Source organism: Amphiura filiformis, chromosome 11 (genome assembly GCF_039555335.1).
Source record: "Amphiura filiformis chromosome 11, Afil_fr2py, whole genome shotgun sequence".
NCBI classification, from domain to species: domain Eukaryota; kingdom Metazoa; phylum Echinodermata; class Ophiuroidea; order Amphilepidida; family Amphiuridae; genus Amphiura; species Amphiura filiformis.
The window spans coordinates 4,934,999-4,959,220 of record NC_092638.1 but is presented as its reverse complement, the minus strand read 5'-3'; the positions used below and the strand labels follow the sequence as shown (position 1 = coordinate 4,959,220).

General features: G+C 37.9%; 1 protein-coding gene across 2 annotated transcripts in view; it reads left to right on the top strand.

Annotated features, from left to right (window-relative positions):
* Positions 1-22,500, top strand: part of LOC140164247 (ubiquitin carboxyl-terminal hydrolase 32-like) — a 62,432-nt gene extending 39,932 nt beyond the window's left edge. For both annotated transcript variants that reach the window (XM_072187516.1, XM_072187514.1), the window contains 14 exons: positions 3,345-3,483; positions 4,152-4,257; positions 5,180-5,353; positions 6,790-6,964; positions 9,214-9,365; positions 11,274-11,424; positions 12,457-12,806; positions 13,521-13,717; positions 17,178-17,261; positions 17,784-17,904; positions 18,178-18,369; positions 19,456-20,130; positions 21,231-21,323; positions 22,200-22,500. In XM_072187516.1, coding sequence (XP_072043617.1) covers positions 3,345-3,483; positions 4,152-4,257; positions 5,180-5,353; positions 6,790-6,964; positions 9,214-9,365; positions 11,274-11,424; positions 12,457-12,806; positions 13,521-13,717; positions 17,178-17,261; positions 17,784-17,904; positions 18,178-18,369; positions 19,456-20,130; positions 21,231-21,323; positions 22,200-22,367 — 2,777 coding nt within the window. In that variant the 3' untranslated portion in view covers positions 22,368-22,500. The remainder of the gene's footprint in view (positions 1-3,344; positions 3,484-4,151; positions 4,258-5,179; positions 5,354-6,789; positions 6,965-9,213; positions 9,366-11,273; positions 11,425-12,456; positions 12,807-13,520; positions 13,718-17,177; positions 17,262-17,783; positions 17,905-18,177; positions 18,370-19,455; positions 20,131-21,230; positions 21,324-22,199) is intronic.
* The last annotated feature ends 1,722 nt before the right edge of the window (positions 22,501-24,222 follow it).

Below are 24,222 nucleotides of genomic sequence, written 5' to 3'. Positions count from 1 at the left end.
TCTTAAGAAATTCAAGACCACGGTTTATGTGCCGACCAATCTCGCCATTTTTGACTGTTTATTTTGGTTTCACCACACAAAGGCGCATTGATTGATCATGTTGATTCTGATTGGACGGTCCCAAGGTCATCACCATGAATGAATAATTCATAAGGGGGGTGGCAGAAATAGAAAAGTTGAAATATAAAATGTACATAATTATTGAATTCAAATGTGACTGAACTTAGTGGTTTCAGAAATCATTGATCATGTTGTTTGAAAGTTGCGAAGTTTAATGTTTTACTCTGGCTGTGGAATATTAATCATGAGCTAAGTTTTTGAGAGAAATCAAAAGGAATGTCAAGCAATCAAAGACAGCCGGGGGGTGGATGAGGAAGGGAAATCACTTTTTAAAAAAATTCCCCAATATCAGAAAAAGTTACCAAAAAAATAATAATTTGACCCGATTGCTTACGGAAATTAGTAACAACTGTTGTAAGGGCATGAAACTGGGGTGGGTACAGTCAACATTTGAGTCAAATTTTTGGAAGGTCATTTTGGGGTCACCAGGGGTCATCTGAGGTCAAATGATTAAAAAGTGTTGGATGGGTATGAAACTTGGTGGGTACAATCAACATTTATAGCCAATTTTTGTGAAGGTCATTTCGGGGTCACCAGAGGTCATCTGAGGTCAAATTAGTAAAAACTGCCGAATGGACATGAAATTTGGTGGATACAGTCAACATTTGGAGTCAAATATTTGGAAGGTCATTTCGGGGTCACCAGGGGTTATCTGAGGTCGAATTAGTAAAAAATGTCGGATGGGCATGAAACTTGGTAGCTACCGTCAACATTTGGAGTCAAATTTTTGGAAGGTTATTTCAGGGTCACCAGGGGTCAACATCTGAGGTCAAATGAGTAAAAACTGTCGTATGGGCATGAAACTTGGTGGGTGCAGTCAACATTTAGAGCCACATTTTGGAAAGGTCATTTCGGGGTCACCGGGGGTCATTTGAGGTCAAATTAGTAAAAACTGTCGTATGGGCATGAAACTTGGTGGGTGCAGTCAACATTTAGAGCCAGATTTTGGGAAGGTCATTTCGGGGTCACCAAGGGTCATTTGAGGTCAAATTAGTAAAAACTGTCGTATGGGCATGAAACTTGGTGGGTGCAGTCAACATTTAGAGCCAAATATTGGGAAGGTCATTTCGGGGTCACCAGGGGTCATTTGAGGTCAAATTAGTAAAAACTGTCATATGGGTATGAAACTTGGTGGGTGTAGTCAACATTTAGAGCCAAATTTTGGAAAGGTCATTTCGGGGTCACCGGGGGTCATTTGAGGTCAAATTAGTAAAAACAGTCGCATGGGCATGAAACTTGGTGGGTACAGTCAACATTTAGAGTCAAATTTTGGGAAGGTCATTTCGGGGTCACCAAGGGTCATTTGAGGTCAAATTAGTAAAAACTGTCGTATGGGCATGAAACTTGGTGGATGCAGTCAACATTTAGAGCCAAATATTGGGAAGGTCATTTCGGGGTTACCAGGGGTCATTTGAGGTCAAATTAGTAAAAACTTTCGTATGGGTATGAAACTTGGTGGGTGTAGTCAACATTTAGAGCCACATTTTAAGAAGGTAATTTTGGGGTCACCAGGGGTCGTTTGTGGTCAAATTAGTAAAAACTGTTGTATGTGCATGAAACTTGGTGGGTGCAGTCAACATTCAGAGTCAAATTTTTGGAAGGTCATTTCAGGGTCACCATGGGTCATCTGAGGTCAAATTAGTAACAATTGTCGTATGGGCATGAAACTTTGTGGGTATAGTCAACATTTGGGAGTCAAATTATTAAAAGGTCATTTTGGGGTCATCTGAGGTCTAATTAGTAAAAACTGTCATATGGGTATGAAACTTGGTGAGTACAGTCAACATTTTGAGTCAAATTTTGGAAGGTCATTTTGGGGTCACCAGGGGTCATTTGAGGTCAAATTAGTAACAACTGTCGGATGGGCATGAAACTTGGTGGGTACAGTCAACATTTAGAGTCAAATTTTTGGAAGGTCATTTGGGGTCACTAGGAGTCATTTGAGGTCAAATTAGTAAAATCTGTCTCATGAGCATGAAACTTGGTGGGTACAGTCAACATTTGGAGTTAAACTTTTTGGAGGTCATTTTGGGGTCACCAGGGGTCATCTGAGGTCAACTTAGTAAAACTGTCGGATGGGCATGAATCTTGGCGGGTACAGTCGCCATTTAGAGCCCAATTTTGGGAAGGTCATTTCAGGGTCACCTGAGGTCATCCAGGGGTCATTTAAAGTCAAATTAGTAAAAACTGTTATATGAGCATGAAACATGGTAGGTAGGGCCTACAGTTAACATTTAGAGCCAAATTTATGGAAGGTCATTTCAGGGTCACCATGGGTCATCTGAGGTCAATTTAGTAACAGCTGTCACATGGGCATGAAACTTTGTGGGTACAGTCAACATTTGGAGTCAAATTTGTGGAAGGTCATTTCGGTCACCAGGGGTCATCTGAGGTAAAATTAGTAAAAACTTTTGGACAGACATGAAACTTGGTGGATGCAGTCAACATTTGCAGTCACATTTTTGGAAGGTCATTTTGGGGTCACCAGGGGTTATCTGAGGTCAAATGAGTAAAAACTGTTGAATATGTATGAAACCTGGTGGGTAGTCACTGTTTAGAGCTAAAGTTTTGGAAGGCCATTTCAGGGTCACCTGGGGTCAACTGAGATCAAATTAGTATAAACAGACAACACTATTCTTGACATTGGCCTATGTATTTTGATCAGTTTCAGTCCATTTGGACCCATTTCTATCCAATTCCACCCGATTCGATTCATGTCGCTAAATAGTAATTCCCTAAATTGATTGATGTATTCTTATATGCTCTGCAAATGAGATGTACCCATTGAATGTGATTTGTCACATTGCACAATCGACTCCAAGAACAATTACTTTCACTGTTAGGAAAAAGCGCAGAGCCACAGCGCCATTGGTGCTCTTGTATATGAAAATGTTATAATATGGCTTTAACAAACTTGAGATATTGTCAACAAGTAGCGCTACTACTGGAGAACAAACCTAACCGTAAATCCTTGAGTCGCAACCCTAGAGTGTGTGTGGTAAAAAAACTCACTTTTGCACCACAATAAGCATGCCCACCAATAATTTTCACTGCACCATCCATTTTTGTTGTTACCTTTTCTTTAGATTTTGCCCTCCAAATCATAGAGAGACTTTTTGGTGCCATCAACTAAAAAAACAAAAGACATGCAAAAGTCAAGAAAACCCCAAGAATTAGTTGAATTCTAATTTGTTATGAAACATGTTATATTTTTCTTGTTGTAGTTCGGACTGAATGCGGTGTGACCGGTCTGAGCAACCTAGGCAATACATGTTTCATGAATGCAGCTGTACAGTGTATAAGTAACACTCAGCCACTCACTCTCTACTTCAAAATGGATTCCTACCTCTTTGAACTTAATCCGTAAGTATTAGCACGTACCAGAGATTTGGTAATATATAAACCCATGCAGAAGTCTGCCCTATTGGCTTGTCAGTCATGGGGACCAAATTAACTCTTGTGTACATGTGAAAACCTTGGCAAAGGTACAAAATTGATAATTGGTGTGTCAATGTAGGAACATTAAAAAGGTTTGCATTTAACTCTAATGGAACCAGAAATAACTTAAGTTTTGATCTGAATTGACTCTTTAATCCATTGTGCTTTTCTGTCACTCTCTATCTTTCTCCAGAGTTGACACTTTTCAGGTTTTCGCCTGAATTCAGGTTTTTTTGAGTCCGAATTCTTATGTGTTTATATTCATTTTCAGCCGATTTTGGGCATTTTGTGCCAGCATTCACATGCTTTTACAGGTTTTTCTCACCAGTTTCAGGCTTTTTGAGTGAAACTTTGAGTGATTTTTGACTCCCTACCAATTGATAATATGAAGCCAGGGCTAATTATCAATTAGCCATGGGTTCAACAAAGTTTTGAGGTAGTATTATTGCATAGTGAATTAATTAATGACGAAGGATTATGCATAAGGAATTGATATGATTTCCTCAGGTTTATGAATGTGTATGAGATTTAACAAATATATATCACATATAGCATTGACATGTTCTTGTTTACTTGTTTGTTTCCTATCACAGAACCAACCCACTAGGAATGAAAGGTCATATAGCCAAAAGATATGGGGAATTAATAAAAGATCTATGGGCTGGAAACGCCAAAAGTATTGCACCTCTTAAACTAAGGGTGAGTACGCTTGTTTGTTGATATGCCATATTCTTTCTGATGACCTCCAGTCAGAACTCTTGCCCTCTAGATGCCCCCAGTAAAAAAACCAAAATTACCCAAATTTTTCACTTTTTGCAGCATTTTGCACAAAATTAGTGGATTATGCTTCCCCTGAAATTCACTTTGCCCGCCATGGCCCCTCTCAAAAAAAAATATTAGTGCTGCCACTGGGCTAAACACTTTGAAATAGAGACTTTCGAATTGTAGAGAATCATGCAATTTGTATGCGCCAATTTCCCTTAAAAGAATTTGCAAGAAGTTGTATTGAATCTCATAATACAGTATGTTATTCCATTTTAAGTCTACATTCCCCCGGTGGTGGAAGATTTAGCTAACATCTTGAACAGAGGGCGTATGGACTCCAAATAGAATAGATAATATTTAGCAACTTCCAGTTAAAATACTCACTCCTGTTGTGGAAGATATAGGTAAAGCCATATACAGGGGGAGTAAGGGTTTCAAAATAATAACCCTAGCTAATTCCATGCAAAAAATATACACCATCTGTGGAAGACATTTCTTAAATCTACAGGGGTATGACAGATTTCAAATGGAATGGCCCATTGTACATCAATAAATAATTATTGTACCTTAATCCCCTGAGCACTACCTGATCTAACATTGCCTCTGATTGGTCAATTACATGATATCTTCACTTTAATCACCAATCAGAATGGAGGTTTGCAAATAATTCACCCAAATTTTTTTTGCGTGGAGAAATTATTCTAACAATGTTGGTGATTGGGCCAATTGATATGAATACTTCTTTTTGGCCAATCAGCAGGTAGTTCTCATGGTTAATCTTTGCGAGACACCTGTAGACATAACTAGTTTCAAACCTTGCAGTAATTGATATAACCCTGTATATTTTACACCACAGTGGACAATAGCCAAATATGCCTCACAGTTCAACGGTTTTCAACAGCAAGACTCACAGGAACTTCTTGCCTTCCTGCTGGATGGTCTGCATGAAGACCTTAACAGAGTCCAGGAGAAACCTTACACAGAACTCAAGGACAGCGATGGAAGGCCGGATCATATTGTTGCAACAGAGGTGAGATATTAGACTTTGGAATACAGTTTCAAAACTTGACAAAGATGTGTGATATGAATGGTGACAACTCTCTAGTCCAAAGGTTCCCTAGTCCGAAGGCTTCTTAGTCCAAAGGTTCGCTAGTCCGAATACATAATTTACTATTCGCTAGTCTGAATTCTGAAAAAGGTTCATTAGTCCGAATATCAGGTTCTCTAGTCGTTGGGTTGGCTAGTCCAAATAATAAATAAGGTTATCTAGTCCGAATATAGAATAAGACTTGCTAACCCTCATCCCTAACATTAACCCTTATTCTATATTCAGACTAGAGAACCTTCGGATTAGCAAACTTAATTTGGTTTTCGGACTAGCGACCCTTAGGACTAGAGAACCTTCGGACTAGCGACCCTTCGGACTAGAGAGAAGTCACAGATATGAATAGCCTTAGATTGCAGAAGAGAAATTTATCTCTTTTTTTAATGTATCAGGCTTATCGATTCTATAGGTCTATACAAATCGCAAAAGAATTAAGGTACCAGTTATTCTCACCCCTGTATATCCTAAACAAAGACATATATGTCATAATTAGAACCAGCAGCCAATAGTTGCATCTTTTAGCTCAGATTTATGACCTCTTTTGTTGAAATGACCTCATTTGTTAAAATAACCACATTTGGTGAAATGACCACATTTCTTGAAATCGGTCAAGAAATGAAGACACAATGATCCAAAATCCCAAGGAAGATGCAAATTATCAAAAGTTGCAGATTGTTCATTCGGTGCTCTATTGTTTTGTACACTAAGCATTATCAAACAAGAGAAGTATGTTTCCATTGAGTAGAACATTAAAATGCAACTATTTATTTTGTTACTTCCTTAGGCTTTAGTTCACCGTCTCTTTAATTCTCAACAGATTTCAACAAATGAGGATTAAAGGGGCATTTCGTGATCCACAGCCTCATCCCCCACTTTTCTCAAAAAAAGTTGAGATTTTTATATCACTGGAAACCTCTGGCTACATAATGTTTATGTACAAAATATTTCTTGCAGATAAATTCGTTTTGCAAAGATATCGTGAAATTTGAATTTCGTTCTGGTGCACCAGAACGAAATTACAATGCATTGTCTATGGAGCAGTGTAATACACATAATCATACATAACTCGCAAACGCAAAATCGGAATCTACTGAAATTTTGGGAATAGGCGTTTTTCATGGATATGTACTGAAAAATGTCATAAAAAGAGGATGCTAGGATCACGAAATACTCCTTTAAGCAAAAGGTATTAGCTTCTGGTTTAATTTTGACATTTATCATTGTTTAGAATGAACTGGATTTCAAATGAAAATAGCATGTCACCAGCAAAAAAAATTCTGACATTGATTTTAATGGTGTTGAATTATATTACTATATTACTGTATATGAAATCAAGGCTTAATTTGTGCTTATATTTGCAGGCATGGGACAACCATCTATTACGCAATCAATCCATTATTGTGGATCTCTTCCATGGACAGCTTAAGTCTCAGGTTCGGTGCAAGACATGCGGTCATGTCAGCGTTAAATTTGATCCGTTCACATTCCTTTCGTTACCTCTCCCTATGGAGAGCTCAATGCATCTAGAAATAGTTGGTAAGTTGTATAATTGCAAGAGGTTTGGGTGAAAATATGGATATGGAATAACAGACAGTGCTCTGTAAATAACCTTAATAACAGCAAATTAGTTATTGAGAGGGAAATAATTATACAAAATAATGCATGCGTACTGAGATGTTGATGTGTTTAATGCACTCCCCCTTGCTGAGCTCATGCATTAGATGCATCAATATTTCGGTATAAGTGCATTATTTTGTGCAATTCTTCAAGCAACAAGCGAACATAGTTTTTAAACTGTTTATACACAAAAAAATCTCATGATTTTTGCTATTCTTATAACAAAATTTTCACTAGAAGTGACGGAAAATACTAAATACTAGCAAATGTAAATGCATCAATTCGTATGGAAAGGAATTAGTGCTATGTGACGTCAAAGCACTCGGAAGCACCGAGCTTAGTATGTGGAGTGCATTATGCACTGTCAATACACTCTGCATACTTTTCTAACCACTTCTCTAATTGGCTGCTATGATATAGGAGTGTACAAATGTATCTTATCAGAGGTCTTTATAAATATCAGGGCTGTAAAAATGCAAAGTTTCCCGGTAATGTAAATCCGACGAAGTCGGATTTGCCGCCGCGGAAGCGGCGGAGGGGGGAGTCTGAGGGGATGTGCCCCCCTCAGATGTTGAAGAATTTTGAAAAATGACACCTTAAATGACGCGATTTGGTGCAACATTTTTGTGATTTTTCGTTTTATATGACAAGTCATAAATGAGCCTAAATAAGCTTTAAAAATGAACACAATTAGCACTTTGTTACATGAATTACTCACGAAATATAGCCATCAAAGTGTCACAACAGTTTCGGAAATTCAACTCGCAACAGAACTTGTTTACCACTCTGAGCTCCGCCCATGTTAAACTTTTTTTCCAGCCCAGAGCACCGCCCTACAAAAATGCATCGACCTCGTGTATGAAATTAAATGTACGCATGCGCCGTTTTACCGAGTGACATCATCACAAGCAATTATGTGACCCCTCCCGGGCCACACTACGTCATCGGTTTCAATTGCCGATACCCTCCGTGCTGTGTCTGGGCTATTTGCCCACTATTTTTCGTGTGCTTTTATTTTCGCGTTTATGAATTCATTGATTTCATTCGCGAAACATATTAATATTTATTGTCTATTATTATTAAGACTATTATTTATATTTTTTTATAATTTCAAGATCAACTTATTTTTCCTGGTAAAAAAATATCGAAAAATTAGTTCTAGAATTTAACATTTATCACACCGGTAAATACTTTTAACTTTATCATTTTAATTTAACTACCCCACATTAAAAGCAATTCCCAGAAATAGATGTGTCTAAATAAAAAATAATGCCATGAAAAAATATGCCGTGTAAAAAAAATCATTGCGAATGTTGCAAACTTGCGATAATTTAACACGTGCGAATGCTGGCTTCCGTTTTTTTCATTCATCCCATTACGCACTATGTAATACTTGATCGGTGGGAACCACGAACATGACGAACCAGGAAGTAGAATTGAGAATTCTGCCTGGGCAATTTGCGTACGTATTTTTATATGGGTTTAAGCTTAATTAATATCCATTCACATCAACTTCAGGCCAAGTTGCCCTAGATTTCCCGCTGGCAGTAAAAGCTACGAACCAGGAAATAGGATTGAGAGTTCTGCCTGGGCAATTTGCGTACGTATTTTCTATGGGTTAATAAGCTTATCCATTCACATCAACTTCAGGCCAAGTTCAGTGAGTTGCCCTAGATTTCCCGCTGGCAGTAAAAGCTTCCCGGTAATGAGATTACCGAATTACCCACTTTTTCCCGCTGTGATAAATATGACACAAAAACATAAATTCTATTTAACCAATGTATCTTAATTAGTTCAATAACACACTTGATGATGTAGCACTGTGTCATCTGAGGTAGATAAAAATAAATGAATGTTGGGCATTTAACATGTACTTCACCATAAGGTACTAGCAAACTTCATTCCACTTCTACAAGGGTGAAACTATAGCATAGTTCGTCTGTGCACATAAGAGTGTAATTATCCCCTTACAGCTTAACAGCTTCCCATTTCACCTGTGTGGGGTGAGGCAAGTGAGGTAAAGTACATTGCCCAAGTGCATAATACGTTGGTGCTGCAGTGATTTGATACAACACAATGTACCAAGTGTGCTTTCTGCTTGGTGTAGCATTCTGTGTTCACCTGCACATATCTGATTCACTAATTTTATTTCTTTATTGCCATTTCAGTGGTAAGATTAGACGGGACAGTGCCAATCAAGTACGGTCTACGACTAAACATGGACGACAAATATAAAGTATTTAAGAAGCAGCTAGGCGATCTGTGCGGGTTAACTCCAGAACAACTTCTGCTGGTAGAAGTTGGCGGTGCAATGGTCAGGGTAAGCTAGCTAGATGTGTAGAGACAAAACCTCACTTCAACTGATTGTCTTAAAGTTTTGTTCAACTAGAAATGATATTTTAATTATGTAGTCTTTTAAATCTGCTTCTTTTGTAGTTCAATGTGGCTTCAATGGGACACACAGAGATTTCCTATAAAATAGTTAGCCTCATTGCCCCACAAATACAATGTGCAAAAGAATTAAAGGAAGTGTCCGGCAATCACAACATTATGTCTTATATATTAGAAAAAATAATTATCAAGCATGAATCACATGGTTTTATTTAAAACAAAGTCATATTAACCATAAAAACAAATAAAAATAGCAATCTCTCAACACGCGATATTCAAAATTCCCGCGCCGAAACTTTCTAGAGCAATGACGTCATGGTTATTTGTGCTCATTTGTCGTCAGATTTCATTGAATTATCAGGACGTCATTGCTCTAGACAATTTCGGCGCGGGAATTTTGAATATCGCGTGTTGAGAGATTGCTATTTTTATTTGTTTTATGGTTAATATGACTTTGTTTTAAATAAAACCATGTGATTCGTGCTTGATAATTATTTTTCTAACATATAAGACATAATGTTGTGATTGCCGGACACTTCCTTTAAGGTACCAGTTATTTTCACCCCTGTATATCCTAAACAAAGACATGTGTCATAATTAGCCATTTATCTCAGATTTGAGACCTTGTTTGTTGCAATTGGACCAGAAATAAAGATACATTGATCAAAAATCCGAAGGAAAATGCAAATTCAGAAGTTGCAGATTGCTCTATTGTTGCCCTTTTGAGAGTTCTACATTGTAAGTCTGTGCTTTCAATCATTAAAATGCAACTGTTGATTTTTTCCTTTCTAGGGTTTCGATCACTGTTTCTTTAATTCTCAACTGATATTTCAATACACGAGGTCTTAAATCAGAGCTAAAGGGGACAGGTATTGGCAGCTGCTTTTAATTTTGACATATTTGTCATTGTTTAGGATATGCACTGGTGGATATAACTGGTAGCATAATTCTTTTGCTCTTTGTATATTTAGGTGTGTTTGTTTGACCATAAATGTTTATACTTGTTTGTACTCAGAATACGATTCTGTTCCATCATTGTGTGTGCTCATCATGGACGAAAAAGATAACATACCGCGTACGAGCAGTCAAAGTCTCGGCATCATCCGATAATGAGGGCCGATTGTTCCATGAAACGTGACAGTCGAAACTGCTCCACACCTACCGTATATTATTATGGTTACTTGTGAAGTCACGCAATGCTCTATCGCGTATACGCAAAAGCACACAACACTGGTGTGATTGTTAGACTTGGAACAATTAGCCCTGGATATGTGAGAATTTACAGCATACAATGCACGGGGACTTAAACTGTTGATACATGGACTGTAGTAGTCTGTGGTGCTCATATACAAAGTACCAATTCATATTTGGTAATCTTGACCTGGGCTTTTTTTGTAGGCGAAAGTCAGAAAGAGGACAATATTCCTGCACTAGAACTGGTAAAAAAGTTCAAATTAAACCGCTGAAATCGTGAATCTTCTTCAGCAATCAGCAGTAGCAGCCACTCCAGCTTGATTTAATATTTCGCCATGTTTGTGTTGTCATTTTACGGCAGTGACAAAATATTCTCATAGTCAATGTCGATGTTCAAAGTTATTTTTATGCTTTATGGACTGCGATGTGGGTATGCTGCTATCCGTAAATAGTATATATCCAGAAGTACTATTTACGGCTTGGAGGTACTATTTACAGACGTAAATAGTACTTTTTCCACTTCTTTCCAGAATAGTGTGTTTATTTTTGATCACGTGACACACTTTTAACCAATCAATGAACAAGAATCTATTAATGAAGGATATAATATCTAATATCTTACAGTTATTGATTCTACCAACAGAGTTTCCCTTCAGATGCTCAGAAGATCCGTACATTACTGGGTGGGATGCTGTATGCGTATGAGATCCCTACTCCAACCATTCACCTAGCTAGCGTAGAGAGTCTGACGCATTCATCAAAGTCAGCTCAGACACAAATCAACTGTAATCAAGGTTAGTATTGGGTGATTAGCAAGTTAATTTCAAGGGCAGGCCATGTATTATTTACTTAGTTAGAAATGTCAGAAGTGTCTTTTTGTTGCAAAACTAAGTTATTTACATCAGTATGGGTAAAAATGGAAAAGTGCAACAAATTTCACAGCCAGTGTGCAACTTAATGCTGAATTGATATCCTGTGATTCGGTATTTTAGAAATTGGTTTGAAGTGATCATATGTTACAAATAATCTGAACAGCTTATTACTCACAATGTGCTAAATATGATCATGTTTATCACTGTTAAACAGAATATGTGTGTATATACATCCTTCACTGCATTCTGTATTACCCTTGTTTCATGCAACATGGGTGGTCTTGCATTCAGTAGTAAAAACAAACATGGCTTCCACGCATGGCACAAGTGACTGGCAGATTCAGAATTTGTTCGCCGATCCAGGATTTAAAATATCAAATCAAATAGAAATTAGCTGCTAGTATCTAACAATCAAATCTGCTTATCTAGAAAAGGCAGTTCAGATGACCCATGATAACAGATATTGTTACAGTCGGTCCCGAACAGGTTAATACCCGATTATCGACTACACTTGCCTGCCCTGTAAATATGCCCGACCCGCTATCTATGGCAACCCTCTTCACCAGGTCATTTGGCCTGGTTGAAGTTTCACCAGCATTACCTCCCCAATTCAGGTGTTATTGCCTAGGTATGATTGACAATAAATAACAAAAAATGGACTAATTTTCACAATTTAATGGGAGGTTTCCTTGTCTATCAAAGTAGCTAATGTTATATTGTTCATCCATTTGAAAATCGTTGTAAGGCAGGAAAAACCTCTTATGTGATTATGGCCCCTGAACATGTTTAAAACAAAACTGTCAAAAGGTTACATAAGATGTTTTGCTTTAAACATGTTCAGGGGCCAATGACACATAGGAGGTTTTTCCTGCCAAACGACGAAATGCATCTCCTATAAAATTTCATTTATTGTCAGCTAACGATATTTTGTTTATATTTATATCCATTTTACAGAAAATACCCCTAACATCCAACCTTTACCGCCAGTAGATTGTGGGAGTGAATCTAACAGCTCAATAAATCACCCCAACGGAGGTATCAACCACACAACAAACAACAACCCTGTATCACCTAAAAATGAACCACCCCAGGGTGATGGCAATACAAATAGACCCAATGGTGATATTCCGTCTGTGGCAGCTAGTAAAGCAATGCGACCTAATGGAGATATACCAGGGCGAGGGAGCCCCATGAAGACGCATAGTAGGAATCCGAGTACCACCAGCAGTGCCAGTAGCGTGGGGCCTATCCAACCTGGTAGTCATAGCTTTGATGGGTTTGTGGTAGCAATGCATCGAAAAATGGTGAGTGATGGGTAAATTTGAATTTCATTCCTCCTCTGAGAAAGATTCAACCTGAATCTTCCACAGAGGGAGGGTGAGTTTCAAATGGAGCTACCTAATGTGTTCCTTCCATTTGAAATTCATACTCCTCCTGTGGCAAGTATTTCCAAAATCTTCCACAGTGTGGATTTGAAATGGAATAACCCAATTTCCATACACCACCTATGGAAGACATGACTGTTATCTCCCGCACAGGGGTGTAGATTTCAAATGGAATCACTCATTCGGGTGACCTCATTTGAAATTCACACTCCCTTTGTGGGACATTAAGATCATGTCTCCAATTGGTTGTATGGATTTCAACGGGAATAGCCAATGTGTATCACATAATGATGTCTTTTTAGAGACCTATTATATATGTGGTTTCCAGGTACAGGAAACTGCCAATACTCAGTCATGTGGGGAAATGGTTTGCACAGAAATAAGAGATATTGTGTTTAAAAATGAGAATACAGGTATTGTTTTTAGGCACTGTTGTGCATTTATCGCAAAACATTTGGCGTAAAACAACTTGGCTTTGCCTCATTGTTTTACTTAAAATAATGATGTCGCCCTTGTTATATGAGACGATAGATGCATGACAGCAGCTAAAAACAATACCTTTATTTTCTAATTAGTACTCCAGATTGTAGATAGGACTGCATGCTCATGTAACATTTCCCCTCTCAATTTCAGATTCGAATGGACATGTACTTCCTGTCATGGCAGAAGAGCCGGCCATGTTTATTTGGTATTCCACTCATCCTTCCTTGTACACCGACCACTGCTCATGAGGAACTGTACAAAGCCGTCTGGATGCAGGTGGCTAGACTAGTCAGTTCCCCTGCCCCAGGGGAGAGTACCACTATCAAGAAGAATCATGCTGAGGATGGGTGAGTTACAACCATGGACAAAAGAGATAACAGACACACTCCAAACAGCCAAAGTCTCAGCATCGCCCGATATTGAGGGCTGATTGTTCCATGAAAGGCGACAGGCGAAACTGCTATGCACATACCGCATAGTTTTACGGTCTTTCGCGTAAACGCGAAGACACACAAAGCTCTATCACTTAAAAGCAAAGGCATGCAATGCTGGCATGATTGTTAGACACTACACAATGGAACAATCATCCCTCATGAATATGCAAGAATTCATAGCATACAAAACACAGGGACTTTGACTGGTTGCGAATGGTCTGTAGTAGTCTGTGGTTACAACCATGTTCTCCCCTGTATCATGTATACATATGTTGCCTTACTATACCACACAAACTATATGTAAGAAACCTTTACATAGCTGAATCTAGTTGATATTTAGTCAGGTCCTGTTGCTAGTTGTTATCCCATGAACTCGAAGATTCTAAGGGCACTTGTTAATGCAGGTGTCAGACTGCAAAGCAGCAAAATGTGTGTAGTTTATGCACCCAACACGTAATTACGCAGTGCTGTTGATTGATGGCTCTCGTGATCTGCCTATAGATGGCAACAGTATTAAGCCCCTCCCAGTTCATAAATATTCCTACACCTAAAATGGATTCTGCTTCTTACTTTACTTAACAAAATAAAGCACACCAAAACAGAACAAGCACATTTTTGTGTAAAACAACATGGAGCATAGCCCTAACGCTAAACATGGTTTTGGGCTATTGGAACAGAAAGGAGGAACGAAGAAGGAGAGAAGATGAACAAATTTTTGACTTGGCACCCCCGGGATTTGAACCTTAGACCCCTTGGGTGCCATACACAAGAGCACGACTTGTAGCTACGGGCGTTTGGTGGGCCCAGCCAGCGATTCCCTGGGTATATGTGACTTAGGCTGATTGCCTCATACCCGACACATGCAATGCATGCATGCGCAGTGGTTTCCTTTGTAAGATTTTTACAAGTTGGGGCTAATCTAATAGGACAGTTGGTGAAATCCTCTAATAAAAGTGTTTCTTGTTACATTTGCTCCTTACAAAGGGAGGGGATGTTTGTTTGTGAAAGGGACGGAGGGAAAGGAGAAGATAGATTGAGAAAGATTGAAACATTTAATTATTTACCTGGATTGATTCTGAATGTAACAAAGAAAATAATTCCAAAGTTGTATCATTTATATTGTGTTACAAGGATGATGGACAATATTTATAAATATCAGAGATCAAATTGTTACTTGCATAAAATGAAAGAGAAAACCATTGTTAACCATGTAAGTATGGAGACGAGCATGGTTACCAATATGATATATAGGGAATAATGTCTTGTGGCATGTTGTGCTGGACAAAACTTTGTACAGAAGGCTAATGATGACCAGGATGTCTTGTCTCAAATCAATTAATTGTGTTTGCTATCAATATTTCAGTAGTAACAGTGCAAGTGTTGAAAGCAACGAAATTACGTCATGAATCATCTGACGGAAGCGCACCTTATTTGTTGCTTTATAAAATGCAGTAAAAGCCATTCCGAGAGAGCATAGCCTTTACACATTGGCTACACTGCAATATCGAGTTACACCTGTTTGTACGCAATGTAGACCATGAGCCCCATTTTGCTTGGAGGTAGATCAACCTGCATATGATATTATTTGGCGCATAATATCTGAAAATTTCAACATTGGATATTACGGACTTTGACCTGGTTTTTCTTGTTCAGGCCCACAGATGCTTAAAAATGAACTCCATGGGCACTACTTTCTTTCTTACAATGCCTTTCATTGGTTCATTATATGATATAATCATCTCAGTAACCAATCAAAATAAAGCTTTTAGATCTCTTATCATTTAAAAGCATAAGCCCCTGCAGCCCTACTGACCATTCTTACCATGTCTTTGATTGGCTCAATATATGATATAGGCTTCTTTGTAACCAATCAATATAGCTCTTAGATGGCGATAATTTGGCCAGTAGTACCCAATGGGGTAAATGGATATCTTGGATGTCATTAGCCTTCTGTGCACATACTTTTTCTTACCATTCATGATGTGTCCACCACATAGAGAACACATAAAGACCTGATTTTATTGTATGGTTGCTTACAATTTTGAGTTGCAATATGTGGTGGGACGCATCATCATAATTTATGTTTTTAGTTTATTCTGTCTTGCCTCTATTTTAGATTTTATTTTACATGCTTTCATTTCCATGCCTTGCAAAGGGCTATTCGAGTTAAAATCCATACACCCCCTATGGAAGACATATCCTTAATCTTTCACACAGGGAGTAGGTATTTCAAATTGCGTTTCCTGACACCATTTGAAGTCTACACCCCCCTGTGTGGGAGATTAAGGTCATGTGTTTCATGAGGGTTTATGGATTTCAACTGGAATAGCCCAATATATGTTTGCTTGCTTGCTTGCTTTAAAAAAAAAAAAAATAGGAGTCCAAGATCAATAACGGATTATTGATTAATTTGTATAATATTCAGATATTCTATCAGATGAAATTTTTAATACAAGTTTATAATTCTTTGTCAGATAATATCAAATAATTGTTTGAGGTAATCTGCTTCTGAGAGTGAGTTTTAGAATGACAGCATTATACAAATTTTGATTTGCTGATACATTTCATGAGAAAAAAAACAACATGTTAAGTTTTCTTTGCACAGATGAAGAGTTGAAAGAACAAGAATGTTGAAATTAAAGGTTACAGGAGCATTTCTTTAAAATCTTAAAAACTTTCAAGTATAGTTTTCACATTTGTATTTAAACTATACATACAGTTAACAAAGAAAACAATAGGTGGTGCTGAACATGAAGACCTTGTCTGCTGAGTTTACATTTGATCATTTATCTTTCAAAATTGCTTTTTTTTTTCATAAAAACCAAAATTCCATATAATTTTGTCTAATTATACCTATAAGTTTATCAAAACTCCTCGATGAAAATTTCAGCACCACCGTTTTGAAATTATTTATTTATTTTCAATCATTTATTTATGATAATGCGGAACTGTATTTTATCAAAACTTCCCAATCAAAATTTCAGCACCATCCTTTTGAAATTATTTATTTATTTTCAATCATTTATTTATGATAATTAGGGGTGTGATTTGTCTGGATTTTTCCAGATTTTCAGGATTTTTTTTTTTTGACCAAAATTTACACAATTTTATTGACTTTCAGCCCGTTTTAGGATATATTTGTCCAATTTTACGCTTTTTTTCTGGATTTTTTACAATTTTCTTGATATTTCGCAAGCTTTGAATCACATCCCTGGATAATACGGAGCTGTACATAACAAATTTGCATGTTGTTTGCTTCTGTGTTGACTGTTCTGTTATCCCCTTTGAGAGGCAAGACACTTTCTCTTCCTGTCGCAATCAGGCAACAGTTTCTGTGATCATGACTTTTTCATGTGTGCGTTATCTTTGCCAGGGACAGTCCACGACACAGCTACCCCTTTGTGCTCAAGGCTGTGCAGAAGGATGGCCTCATGTGTGCATGGTGTCCATGGTACAGGTATGTAGAAGAGACTGTAAGTGTTTTACATTTATGAATTATATAGACAGCAGACAGTGGACTAGAAACTCTGTAAGAAAGGCATCTAACACTCGCCATTATGGAAAGTAGTAGACTGCTGCGCTCATTCATCAACTTTCTGGGTTGACGACTGAGAAACTGGTGTGTTAAAAAAAGTGTCAGATTTACCATCAAAATCTGGTGATCAGAGACTGTGCAGTTGTGTCCAAATTGACCTTTTGACCAAGTTTGTTTGGACACATATTTTTAGAACATCAGAGTGCGATCTTGTCACAACGGCACGGTACAATGGCATGGTACACAGGCACCGATAGGCAGTCATGCTGCTGTGCACAACCAAATTGGCGCTATGGCACACAACTAAAGTGGCGCTATGGCTTACAACCAAAGTGGCGATATGTATGGGTTTCAACTGGAATAGGCCAATCTAAACAGCAGCAACTATTTGGAAGCATGTGTACATGTATATGTGTAATAATTTGCACCTGTTTTTTATTGCAGGTTTTGTCGTGGGTGTGAGATAGCATGTAATAAAGAAACCTTTGGGTCTGGGACAGCATTCCTTGCAATAGACTGGGACCCAACAGCTCTACACTTACGTTATCAGTCTTCACAAGAAAGGGTAAGGAAAATGAAGAGAAGTTAAGAACTAAATTCAGTTCAGTGAACCATTTGGCAAATTTTTAGAAATCAGAACTGTACGTATGATTTTAAGTGATGCACACAATCATGTTTTGGGAATTTTGAGTGGTGGGCAGCAACACTAAAATAACCATTTAGTGGTGGATGGCATTAGTGAGTGCAGGGTAGCAACACCCACTGCTGCCCACTGTACTACAACCGTGTCCATATACGAATCCTGACTGTTATATATGCTGTGACTTGTTTTCATTAGGTGGTAACCGAACACGAAAGCGTAGAGAAAAGTCGCAGGCTACAAACGGAGCCCATCAACCTGGACGACTGCCTGAGGGCGTTTACGAAGGAGGAGGAATTAGGCGAAGAAGATTTCTACTATTGTTCAAAGTGTAAACAGCACAGACTAGCTGCCAAAAAACTGGATATCTGGAGATTGCCGCCAATCCTGGTGAGTGAGAATATAATGTACCATGTCAAGATATTGAATATTTAATCCTCTCTATGCGGGTGTCAACGACAAGTTTCAATTTTTTTTTAATTCAAAAAATTTCAGAATAATATTGTAAATTTTCATGACCATATTTGAAATCAGCATGAAAAATGCATTAAATTGAGTACAAACAAGCTTAGTATTGATTCAGTGGTTCTTAAGATATCTCGTGATATTTTGAGAAAAATCTCTCAAAAATTGCATATTTTTTATGTTGAAGCCTATGGCTAGCATGCAGTTTAGGATGTAGCTGCACAGCTTACAATTTATTTTTAAATATCCTTCAGCCTGTCTGTCTGAAAGAACTTTTATTGTCAACATCTACGTAAAATTTGGTATTTGTCTGGTTTTGGTGACTAAAAAACAATGAAATAAAGCAAAATAAACATATTAAAGCTTTTGCAATATTACTAATTCCACCATTCGTAGCCAATGAAATCTGCTGATACCAATTTGACATTTTGTTTTGCAAAACTTAAACCTTTAGCTCTGTAAATGTCATTAGCTGGTAAGCTAGCCTCGAAATAGTAGGCACCCAGGAGCCATTTACTCAATGATCATAACACTTTGGCTCCTGGTCCACACCAAAATCATGTGAACCAGGCTTTACATTTTAAATCAGTTAAATTGGCTTTTGTATTTAACTTGTAGACTTTGATCCACAAGCCTCAGCACACATTACCGGTTGTTGCTGACTACTACGGCCCAATATTATTCCATATAGACCATTAAACAATAACACCTAGGGACTTGAAGCAAAGAAGCGCACACCCTAGACATTCCACAGTTGTCCTTCGCAGCCAGGATCAGCTCCCCGAGTTTCGTACGGGTTACAGCAAGACAATTAGCAGCAAGTTCCTTGTCCAGGGGAATTTCAAGTTAACTCAATTTTTACATGAGAGCGTATTAACCACTATCAGGGTTCAAACCTGCAACATCTCGCAGAATAGTCGGAACGCCGTATCGATTGAGCTAACTTCGCCAATCATTATGTTGAATAAAATTGTGTAGCCTTATATTATACTCATATTCTTCTGTTTTCAGATTGTCCACATGAAGCGATTCCAGTTTGTGAATGGTCGATGGGTGAAATCCCAGAAGATAGTCAAGTTCCCAAAGCACAACTTTGACCCTTCCAACTTTCTGGCCCCAAGGGTAACCTGCAATATTGTAAGCCCCGCGGGCATTCAAACACCGTTGAAAAAGGACACAGAGACTCAAACATCAGAGGCCGATAGTTTAGGGCCCAAATCAGGCATCAATATTAGCACAATCAAAGTAGTAGATGATTCTCAAACAGAGCAGCAAGGCTCACCTTCATCGCAAAAATGCAACGAAGACGCTGGTGCGTCAGACGAAGTAGATATGGACGTTGATGACGATAATTCAGGAACAAAACTAGCAGCACAATCTGAAATAACTGATACAGTGAAAGAGGTATCAGAAATTGAAGATGAAAACCAAAGAACAGAAGAAATGGTGACGTCGTCAGTGTCAAGACCAAGTGCCCTCCCTGAGCCTCTGAACATTAAGACAGACTTTGACGAGGGAGACGATGGTTCATTTGTGGAAGGTGCTGAAGGAGGAAGAGCTCATCCTCCTCTGATACGATCAAAGTCGCAGCTAAGTCCTCCCGTTGATGCTACAGATGCGCACCCGCTGTTGATGTGCGGTGATGAAGACGATCAGAGGCCTTTATATAACCTGTATGCCGTTGTGGTAAGTCAATTCTGTATTGGGTTCTTTGGAAGACTTATACATGTATATTTTGTTTACTATTGAGAGAAATAAAGCTGACATACAAGAGGAATTGTATGGGTTTCATAAAATAGATCTGAAGGGTTTGATATAAGGGGTATCATTTCTGCCTCAGGCTGATATGCATGATTTTTCTTGGGGAACACCCAAAACATGATAAAACGTTTTGATGTGTTATTAGCCTCAACAACCGCAAGACTTATGGATATAGAAATGTGATTGTTGACTTCAGTGACTATATCTATAGGATCAATGTATTAATATAAAGAAGTACAATACAGTTTTTAGTTAAATGCTAAAAAATAAAGCTCCTGCCATCCCACTCGCCTTAAAATTGTATTTATTGATATATTTCTCATATACCTGTTTTTGTTTACAGTGTCATACAGGCAGGTCGCAACAAATTTAAATTTTTAACTTGCCCTATCAGGCAGGCAATAATCAAAAATTGGTTGCCTGATATCGCCCCAAAATTGCTCCTATTCCCGGCATTGTCAACAATTCTTTTTCTCCGTTAAGTTGATACATAAATGAGTATTCATAAAAAGCACTGCAAAAAATAAACATTTTATTTACTACTGTTTGTTTCTTGTGGAAAATAATTTACATTTATGTGAAATTTTGTCAGTAAAGTCACACGATTTACGTATTTTTGCCAACCACTTATGTCTCAATCCGTACATATATGTAAATCACAGACAGCTGACGTCATTGATGTCATTAAATATATATGCGCAAAACAGATTCTATAATTGGCGTAACTACCATATATACCAATACGTCACATAACGGCAAGGCATCATCAAAATATTTGAGTACTGATTCAAGAAGTTTTTGACTGTTTTTTATTTATTTCTGTGATCATGCCAAGTTTTATATAAATACTCTGTAAGCTTTACTAGGACTCTAGAACAGGATTAACAGCTCTACAGAGTTATAATTGCCCAACAAAAAAATTGATTGCACTGGGCTATCAGAAAGACGATTTGTCGCGGCCTGCATACAAGTGGTCATTATGTTACCTATTAATAAATTTCTGATTTAAATGTTTTTGTTTACAGTGTCATACAGGTATCCTTGGAGGTGGTCATTACGTTGCCTATGGAGTGAATCCTAACAACAAGTGGTATTGTTACAACGACAGCAGTGTCAAGGTAACGCCGCCATTTTTTTCTTAATTCTCTCAATTTCCTTCTTTTTTTTTTTTGCATAATAAGTAGCAGATGTGAAATTGAAAGTAGGAAGTCTAATTGTAGGAAGTTTTTGTTTCAAGGTCTATCAAAATAGGAACAGGAGATTGAACTTGAAAAGGCTGTTTGCCCTTGATAATCTTGCAAAATCAAGTATTTCTTCCCAATTGTTTAATCAAACTTACTTTGTTGTATCAGAAAATAAGAATTTTTTTTAAACTTTTGTTTGCTTTGAAGTAAGTGTATTTGTTTTGATACTTCAGATTTTATTTATCAAATTGATGATTGTTGTTGTTGTTGTTGTTGTTGTTGTTGTTGTTGTTGTTGTTGTTGTTGTTGTTGTTGTTGTTGTTGTTGTTGAGCTTAATATGGCTCCTTTGTCCAAGGTAACAAAGTGCTAACATAAAAACAAACATGTTTTTCACACCAAATAGCCAGCGATGTCCCCATTATTATGTCAAACTTTTGCAGCGTAACCTTCCTTGAACTTTTGCAGGGGATGTTAGTTTACTAAAGTACATATAGAATTTTGAAAAATATTGAGGGCGTCCTTGTCAGCAAATGTTACAAAGCTTGGTAAATCTATGGATATGTTATGTTCAATCATGAGTTTAAATCAATTCACATCTTAACCCCATGAGAACTACCTACCTATTGGTCAAAAAGAAGTTTTCATTATCAATTGGACCAATCAGCAACTTTGTTAGAATAATTTCCATTCTGAGCGGTGATATCACATAATCGACCAATCAGAGCTCGAGGCCATGTAGATCGGCAGGTAGTGCTCAGGGGGTTTACTAGCATACTATTTCACCTTTTATTACCATTATACCATTACAGGAACTTAAAGATGAGATCGACACTGACAATGCGTACATGCTCTTCTATGAACGTACATCACTCAACTACGCATCCTTCGTGCCCGACACTCAAGGTAAGGTAGCAGACACGGCGTCAATCGACGACGAGATCGAAGCGGATTATAAGAAGTTCTGTGTGATCCAATGACTAGTTGAGCGAGGCAAACTGGGGGCACGAGTCGGCTCTTGGCTGTTCTGGTTTTACATGATGACTAAAGAAGGCATTCGTTCTGTGTCGTCTTATGTGAAGAGACCATGAGATCATAAGTGGCTGTTCTGGTGGATGTTCTGGTGGCTGTAAGTGGCTGTTCTGGTACTACGCGATGACTAATGAAGGCATTCATTCTTGTTGGCGTATGGGAAGAGACTGTGAGTGGCTGTTCTAGTATTACTTCATGACTAAAGATGACATTTTTTCTGTGTCAGCTTACGTGAAGTGACCGTAAGATCATAAAAGCGGAGTGGAAAAAGGTTCCTCTTTTAATTTTGATATGCGATGGCTTGCGACACATTTTATATTCATCAATTTGCATCTTGTTTTTGTTATAAAAAATAGAGTTAGACAATTATTATTATTTCTGGCTAATTTTAAAAAATTAATCTGCAGATTCTTTTATTTTGCCAAAGAACTAATCCAAACCTTACTTTTCCCTTTTTTAACAATAAATGACTAAAATCAATGAAGAAATTATTCTTTTTATCACCACACAACTAGCATAATGGAAGAAATTACTTTTTCCACATTGCTTGGTAACCATTGGGCTGTTGCAGTTGAAATTCATACACCTATACATGGATGAAAGACATGAAATTAATCTCCCACACAGGGGGTGTAGATTTCAAATGGGAATCACCCATTCATGTAACCCGATTTGAAAATCACACTTGGGGTTGTATGGATTTTAACTGGAATAGTCCAATGTAAGAATCATGAATAAAAAATTTCTGTGTGACAATCAAAATTGATGTAACAAGAAAAATGAGATTCAAAATATGAATGAATGAATGAATCCTAAAGACAAGAATCAAACTCTTTCTTTCTTGTTGTATCGATAACATCGCTCTTCCCCTATTTTTTCACATTCTGTCCTCGTTGTGATAAACTTATATTTGATACATTTGTGATTTGATCGGGTGCTGTCCAGTTGCGACAAATTTTACTATAAATTGGAAAGTACTTAACAAAAAAAAACATGGTAGTAAACTTATTACCAGATATAAAATCTGTTAATTTTTGTAGGTCTCGACTCTGCCTTTTATATAGTGGGCTTTCATTCAGTTCTTGTTACAGTCAGTGAGTTGATGTTTTTTTAAGAACTGTGGGTAGTGTTAGTAAAATTTAATATACAAGGGTCATTCAAATAATGGTACAATTACCGAATAGGGTGCAACTTACTAGACTTGAGTCCAGTCCTCATTTACGGAGTTTAGGGTTAGGGTTTAGGGTTGGGGTAGGGCAGTCTTGTAATAAGACTAGTAGAGTTGCACCCTATTCGGCAATCGCTCCCAAATAATTCTGCTAGATCTTCAAAATCTGAACTGGTGTAACAGAGATGGGTGTGCAATATTTGAATGACCTTATACATCAACTTTTGATTCTCTATAAGATAAATGTTGAATAAGCCTTTCCATAATGAATTAAATTTGTGTTGTGTGAAATATGTTAGAGAAAGCATGGCTAAGTTGGTGTCCTCAAATAGGTTGGCCTCGCGTGGGCCTAGTAGGGCCATAGTGGAATGTCCTCACTTGGGCCTAGTAGGACCATTGTGGTGTGACCTCACTTGGGCCTAGTAGGATCATTGTGGTGTGACCTCACTTGGGCCTATAATGGCCATAGTGGGGGGGTTTCACTTGGCTAAGGATGGCCATCGTTGGGTGACCTCACTTGGGCCTAGTAGGGCCATCGTTGGGTGACCTCACTTGGGCCTAGTAGGGCCATCGTTGGGTGACCTCACTTGGGCTTAGTAGGGCCATCGTTGGGTGACCTCACTTGGGCCTAGTAG